The following is a 22,094-nucleotide window of genomic DNA, read 5'->3' as shown; positions in this document are numbered from 1 at the left end:
AGTCAAATTAAGTCAGAAGAAACAAAGATACAACAACCAACAAAGGATCTCCTTTTATTTTACCCTTGTGCTTATTTTAAGAACATCTTTTGCATACAACAAGCAGCAGTGTTGAATTCAACAAATGGCAGAAAAAGGAGAAGAATCATTCCACACCTGCACACACACATACATTAGATATATAATTTTGACGAATAACATGATAAAAACGAAGGAAAGAGAATATATAGTGAAATTAAAAAGGAAGTGGGAGAAAAAGGCCCCGTACCCAATCCGAAGTTGTGGCCCAGCCCAGACATTAACTTTTTGCAACTACAAATTGAGTCCCTCCCCCTCACTTCTCCCACATGCCATGCTCCTTCTCTTCTTTTCTCTCCATTCATCACTCTCTCAACTCTGCTCTTTCTTCACCTTAACAAATGGCTGCAACTCTCTGCCACTCATACATGGAGTCCCAACTCGTCGACTCCAGAATACACAGACTCATCCTGTCATCACACAGACTCAGCCCCAAGAGTCTGGAGCTCTGCACCGAAAACCTGGGCAACGAGACGGGCAGCGACATCATAGAGAGCGGCATTGAGCTGCTCTCTTCCCATTCATCGGAATGTGGCGACGGTGAAGTGAGTCCGGGGATGATAAGGGAGAAGCAGAAAAGGAAAGCGCGTGAAGGTCGGAGTTTTCCGCCGCCGTTGACAACGATAACAGGATCCGAATCCATACGAGTGAGGCCCCACAGAGAAGGTGGGAGGCTAGTGCTCCAGCTCATTAAGGTCCCATCCTCTTTCCGAGCAGAGAGAAGCCCCGGCCGTCTTCGCCTCTGCTTTTGGACTGAAATGCAACATCACCACCACCACCACATTGAAGACGCGGTGGAGGATGATCAAGAAGATGAGGTAGAAAAAACACAAGACCATCAACATGATGATGATGTTGATGTTGATGTTGATGTTGATGATGATGACGACGGTGTTGATCCTGAGAATAACGAGTGTGAATGGGAACTCTTCCAGAAACATACAAAAGAGCGCAAGCAGCAGCAGCAGGTGAGAGTGGAAAGTACCAAGTTCGAGTGGCCAAGCAGCAGGTGCAAGGAAGAAGAACATGAAAACATTAATGATTTGATAATATATTGGGGGGAACCAGTTCGTTTAATTTTAATTTCGATCTATCTATAACCTAGTTCTACATTTTTTTCTCAATTTTCTTAGGCAATTCCTATCTATTTTGTTTATTCCCCATTAAACTTCCATCTACTTGGTAGTTATTATCGTTATTCTCTCTGTCTCTTCTACAACCACAAAACACAGTAACAAATTAGTGTGACAACTCATGACTGCATTAATTGCCACAATTAATTAATTTTACTGTATAAAATGTTAAAATAGTAAGGATTACGAATCAATTCAATAAAAAAACTCCTTTTAATAAATTTGGGTTATATTTATTTATCCATTTTGTTTTGTACTATCCAAATAATGGGAATTTAAGCCTAAAACATGTGAGGAAAGGCTCTTTATTCCTGAGAAGACAGACTTTGGGTTTGCATTTCATAATTTCATAAATTGTTTGATCTTGATTTTGATTATGATGTCTTGAATCTTTAATCTTGCATAATACATATCAATCTAATTAAATGTGTCAGGCAAAAAAAAATAGCATGAAGACAAAAACTAAAAGTATGCGGGCGATATAACGCGGAACAGTAGTTAGGCGCATTTTAAAACGTTAGCTTTTCATTTTTCTTCTTTTTCTCTGCTTTTTATTCCTCTCCTTTTCCTTTTTCTGAGTCTTGTACTTTAAATATTGAAATCTTTATTGTTACAATTATTTATTATTATTATTATTATTATTTATATAAGAAAATATAAAAAAAATCCCTTTATTAATTAAACAGACTAAAAGTGTAATCATATTAATAAGAGAAAGGTTCCATTTACGCCATCGAAAGGATAGAACTTTTTCCTGATTTTTACCTATGTATAGTAAAATGCGATGGCCTAGTAAATAAAGTGGGAGAGACGTGATTTGGGTAAGAAACATTTATATATAGAAGAAACGATGTGATTGATAAGAGAAAAAGGGAAAACAGAAAGGAAGTAGCACGTCCACAAATTAATAAAAAGAGCTTGTCAGTGATCTCGGGAAGATTTGGTTGATTCTGCACTACAATTCTGCAGCTTGTACGGTCCATTTCAATGAAATGAAATCCATTTTTCTTCAACTGAACTAGATCTATAGATAAAGCAAAAACTCACGTACAAGAAATACACATGCAAATTGAGAAGTGTATATATATACATGGACTATCACAAACTCGGAACAGGATTCGTATCCGTGTCGTACCAATTTGGGGGACCAAAAAGATCCGCGAGTCTGAAACAAAATCAAAACCATAATCGTGTCTTTATTGTGTTGTGTTGTGGATTATGAGTGAAAGTGAGGTTGGTGGTGCAGGATGTTGGTGTAAGAGGGGTCGCATGCTCCCAATCACCATGTGCATTGTGCACCAACATGTATCACAGAAAAGCACTCTCCACTCTTTTCTTCTCATGTGTTTGCCAACACAACATCAACTTCGTATGACTCCCAGTACAGTTTTCTTAATAAGCACACTGTTATGCATGTTACTCCACTCTTCTCCTAGACCTGGTTGAAAATTCTACGTCGACTAAAGATAAAATCAAATTATAATACATGAGTGAGATACAAACTTTACTTTACAAGACGATTTTATGGATTGAGTTAGACTTGAAAACAAACCTTACGATAAAGTTGTTAAAATCTCATCAAATTAACATTACCAACGATATGCAATCTAACCATATATAGCAATGCCTATGTTGGTAGTTAACATTTCATACAGACATTCTCGTGTGAAACAAAACTGTATGGACTGCTTTGTGCCAAAGTGTAGTTAATCCATTTTCGTGTTCTAGTCAGAGTTAGAACAAAGTGTCACGACACTTCATGCATTTACAAACAAAATTTTATACACTCAAGGGGGTTATAGCTAGTTTTTCCTTCGTTGATATAGATTTTATTTAATGGAAACTGATTAATATATATAGAGATTTTGAATTTATAATATCTGATGTTTTATATATGGAATAACAATTTGCATTTAAATTACTGAAATGTAAATATATAACTGAATTATTTATATCAATTGAAGTTTGGAGTTCGTTGATGATAAAATTTATCAATTGAAGTTTAGAGTTGGTTAATGATAAGATTTATCATTAGTGTAATTAGAAATGACAAATCAAACTGTTTTTTTTATATCATTTAAGCCCGAATCGATTTTGATGAGCTATTGTTTTAAATTATTAAAATATCTCTCTAGTTTATTTTATATATATCGTTGTATGGTTCTCGAAACCTAATATACATTTTGATATTTTTATTTTTTTTATATAATTATAGTTTATAGATATCTGTGGATAGTTTAAAGCCACTCCATAATCGATGTCATATAGGCATAATAAAAAATTTACTTTAAAAATGACTTTATTGTTATATTAAAAAGAAAGTTTTTTTATCTAATTCATTTCTACAATATATGAAATCTTTGATATATTATGATTTTTTATATATAAAAAAATTTCAATTAATATTTAAAACATACAAATATGAGTAGTAACATTGGTACGGGTATATTAATTTTTTAAAATTGTTTTAAAAATAAATTTTTAAAAATTAGACACAATAGTCAAATCGCATAAAAGGAACACAATAATTCGGGATTATCATTTTATCCGAGACAGTACGTGTATGGTACACTTTTTTTCTGTCAAAAATATACCCATCACACCTTTCAAGAAAAAAAAAACCCTCCTTCTATTTTAATAATATATTAATTTTTAATTAAAAAATAAAAATAAATATTAAAATAATAATATATTTAGCTGTCACGTGATTTCTTTAGTCTTCGTGGGTTACAAAATATCACACCAACGTTTATAATTTTGTAAAACGCGTGTTCTGCATATACACAGAATGAAAAGTTAATTTTATTTTTCCTCTAAATAATTTTAAAAGTAATGAAAATAATTAAAAATCTTCATAAATAATTTATGTTTCGGTTAAGATTTTTGTGGACCGAAACACATGATTTTGTCATTTTTGGATGATTTTGTTGCTCCGAAATATAGACCGCACGCTCGTCCTTTACTAGTAGAGAAGGGGGGACGTTGCTTACAAATGAACTCAGTAGGGTAGAGTGTGAGTAGAATGTGAATGGAACGCTTTGGAGTGTGAATTGAACATACATGGTTGATGGCCCTGATCTTATATTTATAAGTTGTTTGATGGATCTAATATGATACAGGCTCAATAAAATATAAACAGACTTAGCTTAAAATTCGGTTAATTTTTCGAAAACAGCATATCCAATATCTTTAACTAAATATTTTATATTTAGTGTAACCGAACTATTAATAGTTAGTAACAGTTGGGTAAACAATATATCCTATGCAATTTAATTCTTAAATTGATATATTTTTGGAACTAATCAATTAAAAAAATATGAATAAGTACCTAGTCATTTTTTTTTTATATTATAGACGTATTTCTCGTATATGTTAATTTTTAGCTGATAAGGAAAATTATAAAGTAAAATTTTAAATATAAATTTAAAAGTTTTCGATTTACGGATTCAAAATTACAAGATTTTAAAGTTTTTTTAAGTTGAATTGACTCTAATATCAAAGTTACTAAATATAGGTCAACTTTAGTAATATTAAATATAATTAATTTATTTCATTACTTCAAATATTTATAAATTTGAGAATGAATTTCAAATTGATAATAATTTTGTTTTAATTTAAGTTAATCATCGATTTGAATTATTTTTTAAAACTAACGTATACTTTATTTAATCGATCGATTTATTAGATATTTGTGATATAATCTTAAATACATCGGGCAACCATACATTATATAAAATATCATTATGTATATTATAAACTTCTAATGTCTCAAATTTTCGATTAAAGATAACATCTTTGATACTTTTTGAGTGTGATCCTTACTCATGAATTTCAAATTTTTTAGTAGTTTGTTTTCATAACAAAATCCACACTTCATCTGGATAAGACTAGATAAAATCGGAGGAGAATAAATTGCTTTTTATAAACATTATTTTTATCCATTGTCTTCAAGAGTGGCAGAAAAGCTGGGAAAGGGGACCGTGTACTGTATCACAGAACGTAAAACACGTGCCAATAGTAACGTGTTGAGAATGGTGTACATCTATATCCAGAAGGAAGAAATTAAAAAAGAATTGGTAGAGGGAAAAAACTACATCGGTCAAGATGAGTTAATATCCGCGATTAATCTGATTTATCACGGGTTTGAGTAGAGTTAAGTTTAAAAAAATTGTATATTTTTATGCTGGTCAGATTTTAATCCGGTTCATTTAAACCCAATTTATGCGGATTGAACTCATGATAAGCTGGATTGACCCATCAATCCACCTACCTAATTTTATTTTATTAAAATTTAATTTTAATTTTATAAAATAATATTTATTATTTTGTTTTTGTTTGAAAAAATTATTTAAGTTTCTTATTTTCAAAATTAATTAAATATTCGAGAGTAAAATTTGTTTAGATTTGAATTATAGAAAGTTTGTAATTTTTTTTATTTAAAATAAAATTATAATTAAGTGAACCAGTAAACCAACCCGTTTACCCACCAACCCGTGGTGAGTCGGGCCGGATTCGAATTTTTCTAATTCGCCAATAAATAAGTCGGGTTGAGTTGGTTTACTTAATGACTAACCCATGGAAGATCAGACCAAATTGGCTCGTTTTGACAGTTCTAGAAAAGAAATCCTTTAAATAATGGGTTTTGAAGCTTAAATAATCAATTCTCTGGTGTTTTTATTTTTGGTAACATAAGAGAAATTGATTTAAGTTTTTAAATAATTAAATGTTTTTTTCTTTTTTCACTATGCACATCCTTAATTGTTATTTTTAATATGTTGCGAAAGTAAGCTTGAGAATTTAACATTTAGATTGTTTGTAAAATCGAAATTATGACATAAGAGAAAGCTTTAAAACTGCTGACGTGGTTGAATAAAAGCAAAGAGAAAGTAAAGATAATTTGTGGGTATTCTGAATCTATTATTTGGATATTGAAACTGTTTCAGCTTTTGGCATTAAAATAAATATCCAGTTGATCCAATGACACATGCAAAATATCACTCATCATCAACATGTTGCCGTGTGTTAAAGAATGGGCAGATGCCATATTATTGGTATTACATAAGCCAAAACAAGTGCTTTTACTTTCATTTTTTAACTTACAAAATATATATTGCTTCTTAATTTTAATACTAACAACACATGCAAATTAAATTTATATAATAAATTCAGACACACTTTTAATTTAAAATAATAATTATATAGATTGTTTTGGGTATAGGATCGAGGATCTCCACAAACTACTCATTCATTTTTTCATTTGAGTAATTTAGGTTATTCTGAACATTTTTAGTTAAAATTTTTTTTGTCTAAGTTTCAAATCGTTTAAGTGTACATTCGGACGCTAAAACTAATGATTAATCCAATTGAAGTCACATTAAAATCTTAAATTCGCAATAAATATAATAACTTTACTTTTTAATTGTATTTATAGATTTCGAGATAGACTTAGAATTAACAGATTTCTAATCAAGTTCATTGATTAATAGATATAATTTAGTGATAATTTTAATTAAATGATATTTAATAATATTAATCATTCTGACTAATTAGTTCTTTCAACAATCTTAATCGTATGATCATGGAGAAAGTCCGTACGATACATAAATATATTTTATTTTTAACTAAAATAAGACTTTCAACCCACTAGAATTCTTCTATAAGTTACGAAGGAATATTTTGGACAAAAAAAATATGCTGCTTGAAAATCTAAAATGCTCAATGACATCAAAATGGATTTTGTTTCATCTTGCAAAGGTTGGATCGGTTTTTCTTGTTTGTTAAGTATCAGAAAGCCTTTTTCTTTTCTAGCAACATAAATAAACACTTTCCTTCCTCCTTCCACAAAGTTTTGGAAAGCCATTTGTGCAACTACACTCAATGGGCACAAAGAAAAGATAATAAATTTTATTATTATTATTTTTTCAAAAAGATTGGCAATTTATTCCAAACTATTTCCACCGAGTGACGTTGAAAAGGGACTTTAATTATTAATTAATTTCTTTGGTTCCTTTTTTTCTTCTCCTCATTACTTAGTTTGGTAAGTTAAGCTTTCCAACAAATGGACAATTCAACGTCCGAGCAGAGCTTTTTGAATGGCAAATATAAACGCACCTCCAATTTTAAATCAATAGAAAGGTAGTGTTGTTGAACTCCAAATAGGAAAAAAAAAAAAGTTATGAATAAACTAACAAAAAATATAAAGACCCATGCTTTGATTTCTTGGAAAGGTTGTAAAGTAGAGATTTTTCCCCCATTATTGGTGGGTCTAACTTCCAATATGGCGTCACAAACAAAAGGAACAACATTTGCTAGAAAAGCATTGTTTCATCTTCCCTGGTTTTGTAACCTTTAGGGTTTAGACCCCACCACCACCACATCCACCAAAACTCGGTCACCACCACATAGCCATTGAAGGGGACAAAATTTGAGAAGTCAACCGATTCAGTCGTAATTTGGGTGTGGATAATACAATCAATGAATTCTAGGGTTTATATTTTCACACATTGGGAAAATCGATAAGCCACATGCGAGCTTGAACGCGGAGTGTTATTGACCATATCGATTTTGAAAAAGATAAATCGAAATAAAGAAAATGGACGATTGTTACAATTCGAGTATTGTTTTTTCAGTACGTAAAGAAAAGGAAAAGAGTTAAATCCTTTTAAAGTTGTGAGGTATGGCATAAATAGTGAGGTTTCTCTCTGTCCTTCACTACCCTAACGGATAAGCATGTGAGTGTGATGGTGCATTCAACCAATCCTAGTTACGCGGTGTGTTATATATACATCAGCTTATTCCTACATCGGCATATAAAATGATGATGGTGATTACGTTTATTAATAAAGATCATAAAATAGGTCAATTTGTTTAAGTCTGGTTCGTATTAACTTGTTAAAATTGGATTAAGTTGGACATGTTTACTAATCAAAAACAGGTTGAATTTTATAACTTGATCGGTTGAGTGGATTCATTTTTTTTTTCATCAAAATTCTAATATTACATGAAAATACGTTGAATTTTGTTTTGTTTTTTCATGAAAATTGGGTGATGTTGATCTCTTAAACTAATTTCTGGCTTGAAAAGACTGTTGTTTGAATTGTTTTGTATATTGATCGAGTTGTATCAAACATTGATTGAATTGTGGTAGAATTTGATCAAACGGTTTAATTATTTTTAATGAAGCTGTGAACCGAACCATTTGATTTGATACTCAAATTAAAAACATTATCCTTATCCATTATTTTTTCCATTTCTATTTCTTTTAATTCTGCATTCAATTTTTAGCCTATGAGAATTCAATTAATTTATAAATTTGTAGTTAAATTATTAATTATGTTCATACAAGTCACGCCGAAATATGGAATAAATTTTAAAGTTTAAAGTATCAAAATTTAGTAATTTTTTATAAAATTTGAAGGACTTTATAAGGTGTATGACTGAGATCTGAACAACAATTTCTCTCTGTATATTTATATTTTGGTAAAAATTGATGTTTTAATTAATAAGTTTTGAGATAAAGTAGGTTTTAAGAAAGATATTTGATTCAATTTAGGAATATTCTGAGTAAAAGTGAACTTGAGAGCTTTTAAAGAAAAATAAAATAAATCAAACTCTTTCATTTATAAGTCAAATAACTTAATGAAGTAAATAATAACTTACAAACATTTTAAATCTCTAAAAGTGAACAGTTATACTTGTATATTTTTTTAAATATTTCTTTCATTGTTGAGTCATGTCTCTTGCTTATTCAATAGTTTTATTTTAAAAAGTTGTGGTTGTAGTGTAATTAACTAAATAGAGAATTTAACAAGTATGTTAATACATATTTCTTAATATTTTTTTATTTAGATGATTTCTTCAAATATTTAGACTGTATAAGATATCAAAGACCAAAATTTCAAATTAAGAATTTCAAAAAATATAATAAATTATTAAAGTCTTATATCAACCTTTCCGTTAAATTGGACCTTTATTTTCATTGTTATTATATATATATATATCCAGTAAATTGAACACTTTTAATAAGAACACCAAGAATATTTTATCCTATATAAAAAAAGTACAGCACATTAAACCTTAATCATGTTTATTAATATTAAAAGATGAGAAACTCTCTAATTGTGAATCTTATTCCAGGGTAAACGACATTCAACAACTAAAGAGTTTCTACATTGTTTAACCTACAAACATACCTACCATGTCCATAAATATATATATATATATATATATATATATTTGTAAAAATTTTAAAAATAAAGTATTAAAGTTAATATGTATTTTAAAATAATAAGATAAAATATTTTATTTTTAAAAAATTGATAATATAAATAAAATTTTTTAAACTCGTTTCATTCCTTAAAACATATTTTATCTCTTTAAAACTCGTTATCTCAGTTCTTATCTTTTCTTAAATTATCGTTTTGACAATAAAAAATATCTAATTGATCATTTGAATAAAATTTACTTATCTATGTGATCAATTTCTAGTTTAGAACAACACATAATACTTCCTTATAATTAAATACTATAGGGTTAGAATGTTACATATAACAACATTCCTCTCCTCTTTGGAAAAAGGTTCAGTACAATATTTAAGAAGTAAATTAACTGTCAAAAAGATGTTGGTATTTCTCGTCGTTGGAAAATGAGAAGAAATTAACAACTTACATCTAAGTTTAATTCTTCGTAAATCAAAAGTATATTATGTGGGTGATTTACAAAAGAAGCAAATCAGTGGCCCAGATTCGCTTTCTTTTCTCTTTCGATGCTTTTAGATTTCACGAAGAAGTATGAGGGTGTTGGAGAATAGGGCCCAAGATTAAATATGGCTATGTTGTGCTTGCCAAGAACAAACTTGAAATATATTGCAAAATGATACTATCAAAGAAAATAGTAACATTTTTTAGTATTTGTAGGTATAATTGACAAATGACAAAAATATTTTTGACGCAAAAAGTTTTTACATCTAATATTTTATTTTTGGTATGATATTTTACTAAGGAATAATCTTTTTCCATGTATGATTTCATTTCCTTTGGTAGCATTATGTTGGTCATAACGGTCCCATGTATGCTTTAGACCATATTCACAAGATTTTGTGATGATTCCTCGACCTCTCTGTCTGCTTTCTTTCTTTCTTTCTTCCTTCTTTTTTCTGTTTCTGTCTGTCCACTGATTGCTGGATCAAACAACTTTTTAACATACATAATTTTCAAAGCAGAAGGAACCGTTTTATATTCACGTATGTTTCAAACTTAGGCAAGAATATTTCAGAAATGCCAAGAATCTTAATCTGCTACCTAATGGATTTAAATGCTGCTGAGAGTGAAATTGAAATTGATAGTGTGGAAAGTGACAGCTTTTCTCATCTCTTTCATGTTGGTGTCTGAAATCATATTTGCATGCATCTTTTTCCGTATCAGGTAGATATCTCAGAATCCAAGTCTTTGAAATTATGCTTCCAACCCAAAAAAGAAGCGTCGACCCATCTTATCATTCACTTTAATTAGTCTTTTCTTATAATTGAAAATTCAGCCCCATGTTGTTCCTAATTTTTCTTTTCCTTTTCATCTGTTCTTTCATTGTTGGGGGTCCTCCTGACACTTTGATCATCAACACTGTGTGATTAAAAAGATATCAACCAAAAGTTGCGCTTTCACCATTTCTTTGACCAAAACACTAATTTCAAAAGAGATCCCAATGGATCGCCTTCATTGATTCCGGGGAACAAAAAGAATTAATGGGGATTTCTTAACGATCTTACTTAACGAAAATTAAGCCAAGCAGAATCTAATAATAATACAAATTAAGCTTTATCTGGGAACCAAACAGACAACATTGGGTGACCCCGTAGGTAACATATGCCAATTAAAACATCCTTGCCCCTTCAACTCCCACGTTGATCATTTTCTTCACTGACGTCACTAATGCACCTCTTTCAACACAAACGTGTAACAGTGAGAGTGAAAACAACCAGAACCTAAGAGGTTGTTCGATAAAGAGGTTGTCAATTTCTCTAATTTCTCTTTGGAACGGTTTTCATAGTTTTCAGAAACGTGTCACTCCAATTGTATTCAAAGTCCAATCTTGAATTTACTTAGAACGACATTCTCGTACTGTTGACATGCCAGATACCAACATTCCAAGTCCACGTAATTTTCTTTTTTTTGATGAAAATGTTGTAATACTAAGAATTGGGGATGTCAAAGATGAAATTCCTAACTGTTTGACATAATGTCGAGCACCAATTAAGCCTAAAACTTGGGTAATTGCTATCTCTGACAACAACTTGGATCCTCTACAGTCACAGTGCCAAATATAGCACAAGTTCATGAAAAAGAGAGTGGAAAGAACACATGCGTGGTTAAAGCAGGATTGATTCATCCCACCTATAGATATATAGGCTGAACTTTTCCAGTAGCATGAACGTGCATGTGGAATGACACCGTATTGATATTCAATCAACGAATTATCAAGGTTTAATACATCATTTGTTCCCTATTTTTGGGGGTTTTGTTCAAAATGGTCCCACCTTTTGAAAAAGTTCAGTAAAGTCCCATATGGGACCTTACTGAACTTTTTCAAAAAGTGGGACCATTTTGAACAAAACTCTCACAAGTAGGGACCAAATGATGTATTAAACCAATTATCAAATATTCTTTATATTGTATTACAAATATTATAAGATATTATAAAATAAGAAATACTTGAGAAAACATGAATGCAACTATTAAAGAATATTGTATCGGTGATAAAGAAACAGGCATTTTAATTTTTTTATTTAAATATCAAGTATAGCTTTGTTTAACAAAATATTAGATCATCACATCTTAGGTAAGAAAACTAACAAAATTAAAGAGAGTAAAATCTCTTTAATCGAACTGCTAAAGAAGATATTAATTTAATACGAAAGATGGTTATTTTTACTTAATCCTTAGCTCACAAAGGGGAATCCATTACTTACTGCACTCCATCAAATTTCTTCCCGCATTGGGATTTTATTTTCCTAAACGCATTAAATCATTTCTGGAAAGATTTTTTTTTTCTGAAGACACTCGTTCACTTCTCTGGAAGACACTCACTCACTTCTATTCTGAAATTTTTTTCGAAAACTTTGATGAGGTGTGGGAAGAAAATTGATAGGATGCAGGAAGTATCACCCTAAAGAGAATGTCCGCTACAAGCTAAATGGGTTTGGCTTAGTTTTTGACAAGGCGAGGTCATGGACTTTTTATCATATATTTTTCTTGTCAAGAACAGTACACAAGGAGTAGTGAAATTATCACTTCTCAATTAGGGAAATTCTTGACGGAAAGTTTGTGGATTTTCTACTAATGGGAAGGTTATCATCTTTGCAATAAGCTGCAAATATGGGTTGGGGGATCCCTCTGCTTTTTATATACACTTGTTGGTTTCAATGAAGTTTGCAATATGATTTCAAGCTCTCTTAAAGAACATAAATCTGTGCAATACACTTTTTTTTTTTTATAATGTATTTGTTTACAATCGAATATTACTAAACCGGACAATTCAGTGCACTGGTGCACCACCAATGCCACATCAGACGACATGGATGTTAGCTTAGTAATCTTGATGAGAACCAGTGCACCAGCAATGTCATCAGCTTAAACCTGCGTTAGCCCAAGCTTTTGAAATCCATATTGGGCACCCAAAACTGCTCTATAAATCATGTTGTAGAACTAATTTTAAATGGGTATTCTTAATTACTAGTACTTTACCTTATTGTGCTAATTGTAGTAGAGGTAATCAGTTTTGATGAGAACATTCAAGGTGTAAATGTTGGGATTTTAGGGGTTTGAAAATATATTTTTGGAAAATAAAGAGATATATTGTATGAAAAAGTTCGTTCTTTTAACATTTTACAATTAAATAACAACTAATATATATATATATATATATATATATATATATATATATATATATATTTACATAAAAGATATTAAACAAAAATTCAGACATTGACATTTACCAGAAGGACTCAAATAAAAAACTAGCAATTGTGGTTCTCTTTTTTCAGAATTTTAAACACTTTTGAACTAAATTAGATATGGTTTGGGAACAGCAATCTAAGCAGCCTCCAAATCAAATAAGCAACAGAATTTCCATTTCGAAACCAAAGCACTGGTGTGCTCATCAATGCTACAGTTTATTGCCTCCTATTCGGATTTGGCAAATGTAAAGCATTCAAAAACAGAACGAAAGGAAAGAAAAACAATATGTTGATTATGGTAAGAGTAATACAACAACCCTGGTCTAAAAATGCTGTTCCCCCTATTCATTCCTCTTCGCTAGCATCCTACAGACATTTGCAGTATTCATACAACACTTAACCTGAACCGCTGTCTGTTTCACTAGAAAAGCACCTTTCTACATTATTTTCAGTTTCTCCAGACACAGATTAGTACAATGCCTCCAAATTGACAATACTGAAAAAAACGGGAACAGTGGCATCCTCTTGTTTACAACAGGAAAAGGTTACCGACTAATAAGAAAATTGAGCAGCAAATCAAACCAAATTTAGAAATCAAATTAGCACCATTAGAAGTATCAGGAACAAAGCTTCCTTCGGGAGTGTTTGTGGTCAGTACGACTACAATCCAGTTATCTTCTGAACCAATACCAATTCCTGTAAACTTGGAGTCGTTGAGATTACCAGAGTAGAGAGATTGTGTGAAATTTGTAAGGACAACGCTTGAAACCAGGCCAGGAACACAAACAGGCATTACAGCTCCATCCCTTGTGTTAGAAATATTCAAGTGACATTTGTTTAAAAGGTCTGGGTAGTTGGAGAACCGAGGCTCTGTACCTGGGACTGTGTTAGCACCTGTGGTATTTGTACAAGGTTGATTCTTGAACTGGTCAGCCATTTCATCAGCAAGGCAATTTGCATTTTCATTCTTTGTCAGAGATGTCAAGTTTAAAGTTTTCCTATAGTTGTTGATTTCCTGATAAAGATCATCCTCCTCACCTGCAAGTGGATTAAGATCAGTGCAACCTCAAAATGTAAACTTCAGTGTGTGTGGATGTTTGGTGTTATGTAATTTAAATCTAATTCAACTCTATAACACAAACTAAATTGAAGACTAATGCATTCAAATATCTAAAAATTATTGTTTTATATAACACAAATCTAATTCAACTTCTATAACATAGATTCTATAACATGGTATAATCCTGTATTTATATAAGTTGCATTCAAATCTATATGAAATATAGCTCTTCGATTTACAAGTTGTTTTAATTCCTTCCATTATACGTGAATTGTGTGGAAGAAGATTTCCTGACCTTCAGCAGCAACCACAGAAAGCTTTACCGACAAGATTAATGAAAAACCTCATCACTAGTAACATGGAACCCTATGGTAGTAAACGATTAAGCTACTCAATGACCATCTAGTCAACCTACTGATCCATAAATCAGAATATAAAAATTCAAATCATTCTGCATTGACACGCAACCGCATTATGCAATTTCAAATTTCGTTATTCAGTAGGTACCAACTCAAACGAGCAGATCTTTTCAAGGTCAATGTAGAAAGAATATATAAACTACCCCTAACGATTCGGTGATGTCAGATCAATCGTTCTCCCATACAGATCTAAGACTGTCCATTGAGAAACTCAGGCACAAGAAAAGGGTGAAAAATAAGGACAGATAAAAATATATACCCAGAGAGAAAACGACTTAAAATCGTAAACTTTATGATAGTTAAGAAAATTCAGACAGTTAGAGAAAATACTCATACAATAGATGTTTGAGAATAACGAGAGAAGCCCATTTGAGGGTAGGCAGAAAAACAAGAGCTGGAAAAATTGAGAGCATTATAGTACTGACCGTGGTCGCATTTTACTGAGTGATTCGACAAGAGAATGGAAGAAAGGATGAGTATGAAAATCAGAGGGAAGCGAACTAACGCCATTGTTTGTAATTTGAAAAGCACGGAGAGAGAGAGAGAGAGAGAGAGAGAGAGAGAGAGTTGAAATGGTGAAGAATCTCTTCTGTTTCCTTGTTAAGTGAAAGCTTCATCCTCTGCATTACACGCTGTAACACCCATTTCATCCTTCAACTACTTTCTTGTAAAAGTGTGCAATTAAATATTAAATATAATTACATAGCAATGTTTTTCGTATACAAAATTAAGACGATTCTTCTATTTTTATCTTTCGATTTTATTTCCGTGTTTTATTTTCCAATATAGTAATCCAATCAATATAATATGATCTTTGACAAAATACTGAATTTTGGATTCATTGCATGATTCTTATCATAGTATATCGATAAATTACCTTAAAATAGTAATCTTGAAGGAAGTTAATAGAATTTCCACCTATAAAACTTTAGCACTCTATTAATGTCTTCTAACAAATTTAATATGACAAATCGAGAGAAGATTTTGATAATCTCACTTTCTCAATCGTTCTAATTCTCATTAGCTAATATGATATAGTAGATTTATCTCTCTTGGTTTGGAAAATTTAGTAGTATTATTTAATAATGTAGTATTTAGTACTCGAATGTTGGATGTGTCTACTTGATAGTATATATTAATAATATTTATCATATGAAACAATATATTTATCACCATTTTTTATTTTGACAAACTCAAATATTTTTTAGATATTGAGGTAGCATAATTCAAAGATAGTATTGTTATATCTTAAAAAAAAGTATGCATTGAATATTTTGGAAGAAACTGAGTCGATGGATTCAAAATGTATTGACACACCAATAAATCTTAATACCAAACTCCTATCCGGGAGAGCCTATGTCATCCTAAATAAAATAAAATATTAGTTGGAAAATTTAATTATTTTACAACTACTCGTCCTTTAACATTTCCTATGTAGTCATGTGTATATTAAAGTACATTAAACTATCTTCTAGAAAAAAAACAAGAAACAAAGTGTTATGGCAAGATCTAAGGTTACAATTTGAAGTTGTCACTCAAACGAGACTTTATACGTGATAACGAAATTGCTTTTTATATTAATTATAATCCTATATTTCATAAAAAAACCAAACACATTAGGATTGATTATCATTTCATTTGAAAAAATATTATATTTGAAGATATTAAGATTAAGTTTGTTAACTCTAATTATTAGTTAGCACATATTTTTATTAAGTATTTACGGAGACCAATAATCAATTATATTTATAACAAGTTTGGTACAAATAAATTTATATATATCAACTTAACGAAGAGTTTTAAATATATTAAATGTCTTATATTTATATTTTATTTTCAATTATTTATCTTTTATAATTTATTTTATTATTCTTTAGTATTATATTTTTAGCTTAATCTATATTTCCTTCGTAAATAAAGTAACTTATTTTTATTTTTTAAACACAAAAATTAATCTCATATAATTTTTCACTGTGTTCAATATCAATCTTACCTTTTATTAATATATTTCATTTATTATTTTATATTTTAATTTTTATAAGTTTTTTTTAAATGAACTAACTATTTTTAATAAAAATCAGATAACATAAAATTTATCATTTTAGTACTACTCTTCATAAATATATTTTTAAAATCTAATAATATTTATTATTTTAATAATCATAATAAAAAAAAGTCTTTATGTTTTTTATCATCAGTATTTATTTTTTTTGTATGTAACTACTGTTATTAATATTATCTTTTGAAAATGTAGATACTGGACTCATTTTTCACCGGTATAATAATAAAAAACTAATGAATAAAATACTCCACCACATAAATAATTTGACATAATAACTGAAAATTAGAAAAAACAACTCGTAGTAAGACAAAACTTCCGTGACACCATTTATGAAGACAGACGTTTTACAAATTTTGAAAGAAAAATATTTTTTTAACAACTTTTTTCTTTTTACATCAATTACATGTGACTCATGATGATCTGTTTTAAAATTAAAATAAATTTAAATATGATTAATAAAATAGTGATAATGGTTAAAAAATTATTATGAAAAATTGTTAAGATACTATAATTCTTTATTCTTTAATAGGAAGTTAATATCTTAGAAACCAATAAAAAAAATATTTATTTCATAACTCAACAAATACATATTTTAATCATAGTCTCTTTATGTTTTATTTTAAAATATTAATATATATTATTATAATGGTTTAATGAATGTTTTTCTTTTACAGAATGTCAAACTATCATTTTTATTTTAATATACAATCTTTTCAAATATTCTTTCTCTCAGATTATTTACAGATTTAACATTTGCGGAATGTTATCATATTTTCAGTCCATAATGTTAATTATTTTTTCTTAATCACACAAACGTAATACATTCACAAAAAGGATGGAATGATTTTAATAAGATCATATAATAAAAGAACTATTTATTATTGATAATAATTTGAGACAGATGTTGCATTACCATAAATTTCAGGCAAAGATATCTATCGGTTTCTTCTTCCAAGAGATAAAACAAAACATGTATGATAATTCTTCGAGTAGGAGGAACCCAAAGGCACAGTGCAACTAAGCTTTAAAAAGATAAAATACAAAAACAACAGACCACAAAGCTTGAAAGGAACGCGCTTTAAAGACATGATTCTTCAATCTCTCTATTCAAAATATAACTCACAATCGACTGAAGCTCTAGGAAAACGGACAATCTTCATGTACAACCTGTGTAGCCTGTCTGATCCCTCGTCACTGTCGAAACCATAAGGGTTGCTGAAAATCCAGATTGCTTCCAACAATGGCGTTGATTTCAACAAAACTTTAATGGCAAACAATTCGTCATTGTTCCCAGTAAACCCGTATAGCCTTAACGTCTTCAGGTTTGTTTCTAAGCACGATGGCAATGGATCAACCTTCTTTAAATCATTTTTATGCAGAAAGACGCCCTGGATATCAATGAAACTCATAACATAAGCATTTTGTTTGCAAATGAAGAATCGATTTCTGGGTTTGAAGTTACGTACCATGGCGAAGTAAAGAGCTTCGAGACGAGGTGAGCGCCGCAATATGGTCAGCAGGGCATCACATGCCATATTCATTGGATCTGTTGACTCCACATGAAGCTCAACCAAATTGTTGAACAAAGGAAGTTCCGGGATGTAAAATGGTCCTTGACACAGAGCCTGTGACATGCACAAACAAAAGATTTCAGAAAAGTCTTCTGAACAAATCAGTATCATAAGCGTGTAGTCTAATTGTGTGACCAAACCTCAGCAGCAAAGTCTGAAATTGATAGCCTTTCCACTTCTGAGAGGGCCTTAAGAATTCTGAGCACGAAAAGACCAGCGTCCGTGCCGTCGCTGGGCGGTGGGTGAACCTCAACAGCTCCATTGGTGATCGATGATGTGTTACAATCCAACGCGTAGTCATTTAGGAGGTCCCCGTCATAAGAGAATGTTTTCAGGTTATTCGAAGTGATTACTATTCGGCAGCTGGTTGGATCATCATCGTCAGCAATTAAATCGTTTTCGTCATCTTCCCACTCTCTGATGATCAATATCTGAAGCGATGGACAAGCAATGTGAACAGTGTCAACGTTGTTCCATTTGCAATCAATTAAGGTCAGCTGCTTTAGGGAGGGACAACCAGTGAAAAGTCGCTGCGTTGATAAAGAATCAGGGAACATAACCTCTCTCAAGCTCAAAGTGCTGAGACTCGGAAAAGAAATGGAGGAAGGGAGCACGAAAACATGAGGCATGCTGACATGAAAATTTGTCAAGTCTTTGGAGCTAAACAGGTAATCAGGGAAGACCACTGGTTCCTCATCAAGGTTTCCAAATTCAAGGCTTAGTTCTTGAATCGTTGGCTTGATGAAACCACTTAGCCACCCATTAACCAGATGAGTTTCCTCGCAAACGTCGCATGCGAGAGAGAATACTTTAATACACGAGGTATTCAAAACCGCAAGCAGTTTGTCCACAAAGTCATTGAACTCTTTTTTCTCCCTGTGTAATTTTTCTTCCAACGTAACCTTTGAGATATGCTTCCATTGATTCCTCCATTTTTTGGATATGACAGCAGTTTGAATTGCTTCTTTGATGGGCAGGTTGGAGATAACCTCTTGAAGGATCTCGTTTGGTAGATCACGTAATTCGGCACCATTGTTTGTCTCTCCCTCCTTTTGCTTCCCGGTCAAAGAATCTACATCCATCCCTGCAACCAATAAGCATTAGTAAAATTAAAATGAAAGCAAAACCCATCAGAGAAACTCCTGCAAGGAACTAAATTCACCAGCAGAACCGTTTACACATTTAGAATGCAACAACTTTATACATATATATGACTTATTTACCTGTTTTCAGTGTCGGAGGATTAAGAAACAAGACCTTAATTAACACGTTAATCTTGCCCCCTCCCCAAAAAAAGTACAGTTTTACACCAAAATATACACAGACTAAGGAAAACATTCATTAGGGTTTTTCACAAAACTGCAAGTAATGATCGCAAACACGTTAGCTATGCCTATGTGGATTGCAGGACTAAACCACAAATGCTCATTTCCATCCCCCTTCAACTGTTTCCCTGGTTGAGTCAGAAAATTGGGGAAAGCGCAATCTTTAAACCCTTAACAGTAACATATGTCAGAAATTCAAGCATGGGTTTAATTTTCATGTGGCGTAGAAACAGAAATGACAAAGTTAAGCTCTACATGGACGAAGACTCATGCATTCAAACACGAGTTTAAGTTTCATAATGAAAATGAAAGCAACAAGGATGATGATTCATACAGTAATATTAAGATTTTGGTTAGAAATGATGCCAGATTTCTTGTGTGTATTGAAATCAGATTTTATTGGTCAAGTCTCTTTCAATAAAATTTTTAATTCTCTAAAAGACCAACAATTAATCTTGATTATGGATTCATATAAATACAGGATCACTCTATATCTAAAGTCTCACCAAAAGATTCAAGTAAGTATCACCAAAAGATTCAAGTAAGTATACCCATAAATACACCTTGTAATCCACCGAGGTCATGCAAAATCACCGTCCACGACCGAGTGTAAAATTCTCAGCTTGAAAACTGATTATACCATGTTAAGTTTGGCTTAAAATTCATTGTTTTAACATGAGATGAGATTCTACCTTCACAAGAATTTCATCAACTTCCGACAAACACACAAAAAGTGGCGATTTCATTAACAGAATCACAGACACTGTGTAAACGGTTCAAGAATTATACGTAAGCGAAAGCAGAAATAAAATAAATATAATTGAGAAACAAAAGTTGAAGTGATAACCTGAAAGGGGAAGGAAAGAACAAGTAGCAGATTTCACTGGAAAGTGACGATGGTAACAAGTAGACGACACTTTCACTTCTCAGCGCCAATGGCGAGGAAGCGAGTGATACTTGCGATATAATATGTGATCAAACATGTTTTACAAGGCACTATTTATAACTGTTGATTGAATTTTCAATTGATGTATTTTTAATTTATTTTTTTTAATACTGGAAAACTTTCAAAATCAAATGGTTAATAATTAATTAATGATATATTTAATAACAAGAATTAAATGAATTAATATATATATTGATTCCAAAAAAATTATATAAATTGTTTCTCGTTTTCTCAGCTTTATGTCCAAACAGACCCATTTAGTGAAAAGATTAGATAGTTGTCAATTTTCCAGTTAAACTAAGATTGTTTTTAAAAATGATTAATTGAAAAGATTGATTAATATTTGAATTCGGAAACTGTTTCAGATAATTAAATTATTAATGAAAATATGATCAAAATGTATTTATTACACACTAAATTTTACAATATTTTGAAAGAAAAAAAAACAATTAATGAAGTGGATTTAGCAGTTACTTTGTAATATATGTGTAATTTTTTTTAAATTATTACAGCCAATATTAATGTCCTTTGATGATAAGAAAAAAAACGTCAATGTATATTTATCACAACAATAATATATTTAACTCTTTATTGTATATAGGATATAATATAATGTAGAAGTAGCACCGTTACCGATGTGATTGCTGCATTTGCAAGACCCATTGGTGGTATATTTAATTATAATTGAACATATTAAATAATCAATTTGAGAAATTATTTTATATTAAATTAAATATTTGAGAAATGTTTTCAGGTTAGAATGCATTGATTGCATTCTATATTTTAACATTTTTTTGAAAAAAAATAATGAACCAATCTGAAATATAAGGTTACGCTTTATGTACATTTTGTTAGTTTCTAGTTCTTTTATTGTTTTGTTTGATTTTATTAGTAGTATTTCAGGCAAAAGTTTTGTTAGTAATCTGTAATAATTTTTGAAATATTATTTTTTAAAATAGAAGTTTAATTTAACAAATGCGGTAAATTTCATCTTTATTAATAGATGACACTATATGGAAGTATTGATTGAAATTACTTACTGGTAGATAAAGTAATGTTGTAAAAATTGAATAGCAAGAATTAAATGTACAACAATACGATTTGATACCAAAAGTTGTTGATATAATTTGTGTGACATTCGCATTTCTTAATTTCCTCTTTCTGTTCACTTACACCTTAATTTGAATAGACAATTTCATACTTTATAAAACATTTAAATTAAATTCATTTTAAATTATTTTATTTTTAAAATGTTTTGGTTAGTGGGTCCCAATATAATATATATCAGGTTAAGCCAATTTTGCTTATATTTAGGTTGAATTGAGTAGGTCTAAACAAGTTAAATAAGTTAATGTCTAGGTTATATCAAGTTGATTCATACCTTAGTCCACATTCATCCAAGAATCGACTACATTTAATTGAGTTAGAAACCCAAGTAGGTCCTAAATCAGCTAAGATTGAGTTGAGTTTAATTCAATCAAAACCAAGTCAAGTTGAGTTTAAGTCGGTTGAGTGAGCTTAGGCCTAAATCGAGACAAATCCAATAAAAT

The 22,094-nt window shown here is 30.6% G+C and overlaps 3 protein-coding genes across 3 annotated transcripts; 1 reads left to right on the top strand and 2 right to left on the bottom strand.

Annotated features, from left to right (window-relative positions):
- Positions 1–359: 359 nt before the first annotated feature.
- On the top strand, positions 360–1,276 carry LOC124845613 (protein FAF-like, chloroplastic). Its single transcript, XM_047322732.2, has one exon. It carries the CDS (start codon positions 420–422, stop codon positions 1,176–1,178), a length of 759 nt encoding a protein of 252 aa, XP_047178688.1. The 5' UTR covers positions 360–419; the 3' UTR covers positions 1,179–1,276.
- A 12,156-nt stretch (positions 1,277–13,432) lies between these two features.
- Positions 13,433–15,272, bottom strand: LOC124845614 (putative GPI-anchored protein At3g06035). The gene is made up of 2 exons (XM_047322734.2): positions 15,066–15,272; positions 13,433–14,199 (listed from the first exon to the last, which is right to left on the bottom strand). The coding sequence occupies exons 1-2, from the start codon at positions 15,148–15,150 to the stop codon at positions 13,691–13,693; spliced, it is 594 nt and encodes a 197-aa protein (XP_047178690.1). The 5' UTR covers positions 15,151–15,272; the 3' UTR covers positions 13,433–13,690.
- A 2,533-nt stretch (positions 15,273–17,805) lies between these two features.
- Positions 17,806–19,355, bottom strand: LOC148191847 (F-box/LRR-repeat protein At3g59190-like). Its single transcript, XM_088100329.1, has 3 exons — positions 18,414–19,355; positions 18,169–18,327; positions 17,806–18,090 (listed from the first exon to the last, which is right to left on the bottom strand). Exons 1-3 carry the CDS (start codon positions 19,353–19,355, stop codon positions 17,806–17,808), a joined length of 1,386 nt encoding a protein of 461 aa, XP_087956455.1.
- Between the last annotated feature and the right edge of the window lie 2,739 nt (positions 19,356–22,094).

The sequence above is a fragment of the Vigna umbellata genome, chromosome 10, assembly GCF_029865625.1.
Source record: "Vigna umbellata cultivar VRB3 chromosome 10, Vumbellata_1.0, whole genome shotgun sequence".
NCBI lineage: Eukaryota > Viridiplantae > Streptophyta > Magnoliopsida > Fabales > Fabaceae > Vigna > Vigna umbellata.
The sequence above is the reverse complement of the archived record's forward strand: the minus strand, read 5'-3'. Positions and strand labels throughout refer to the sequence as shown.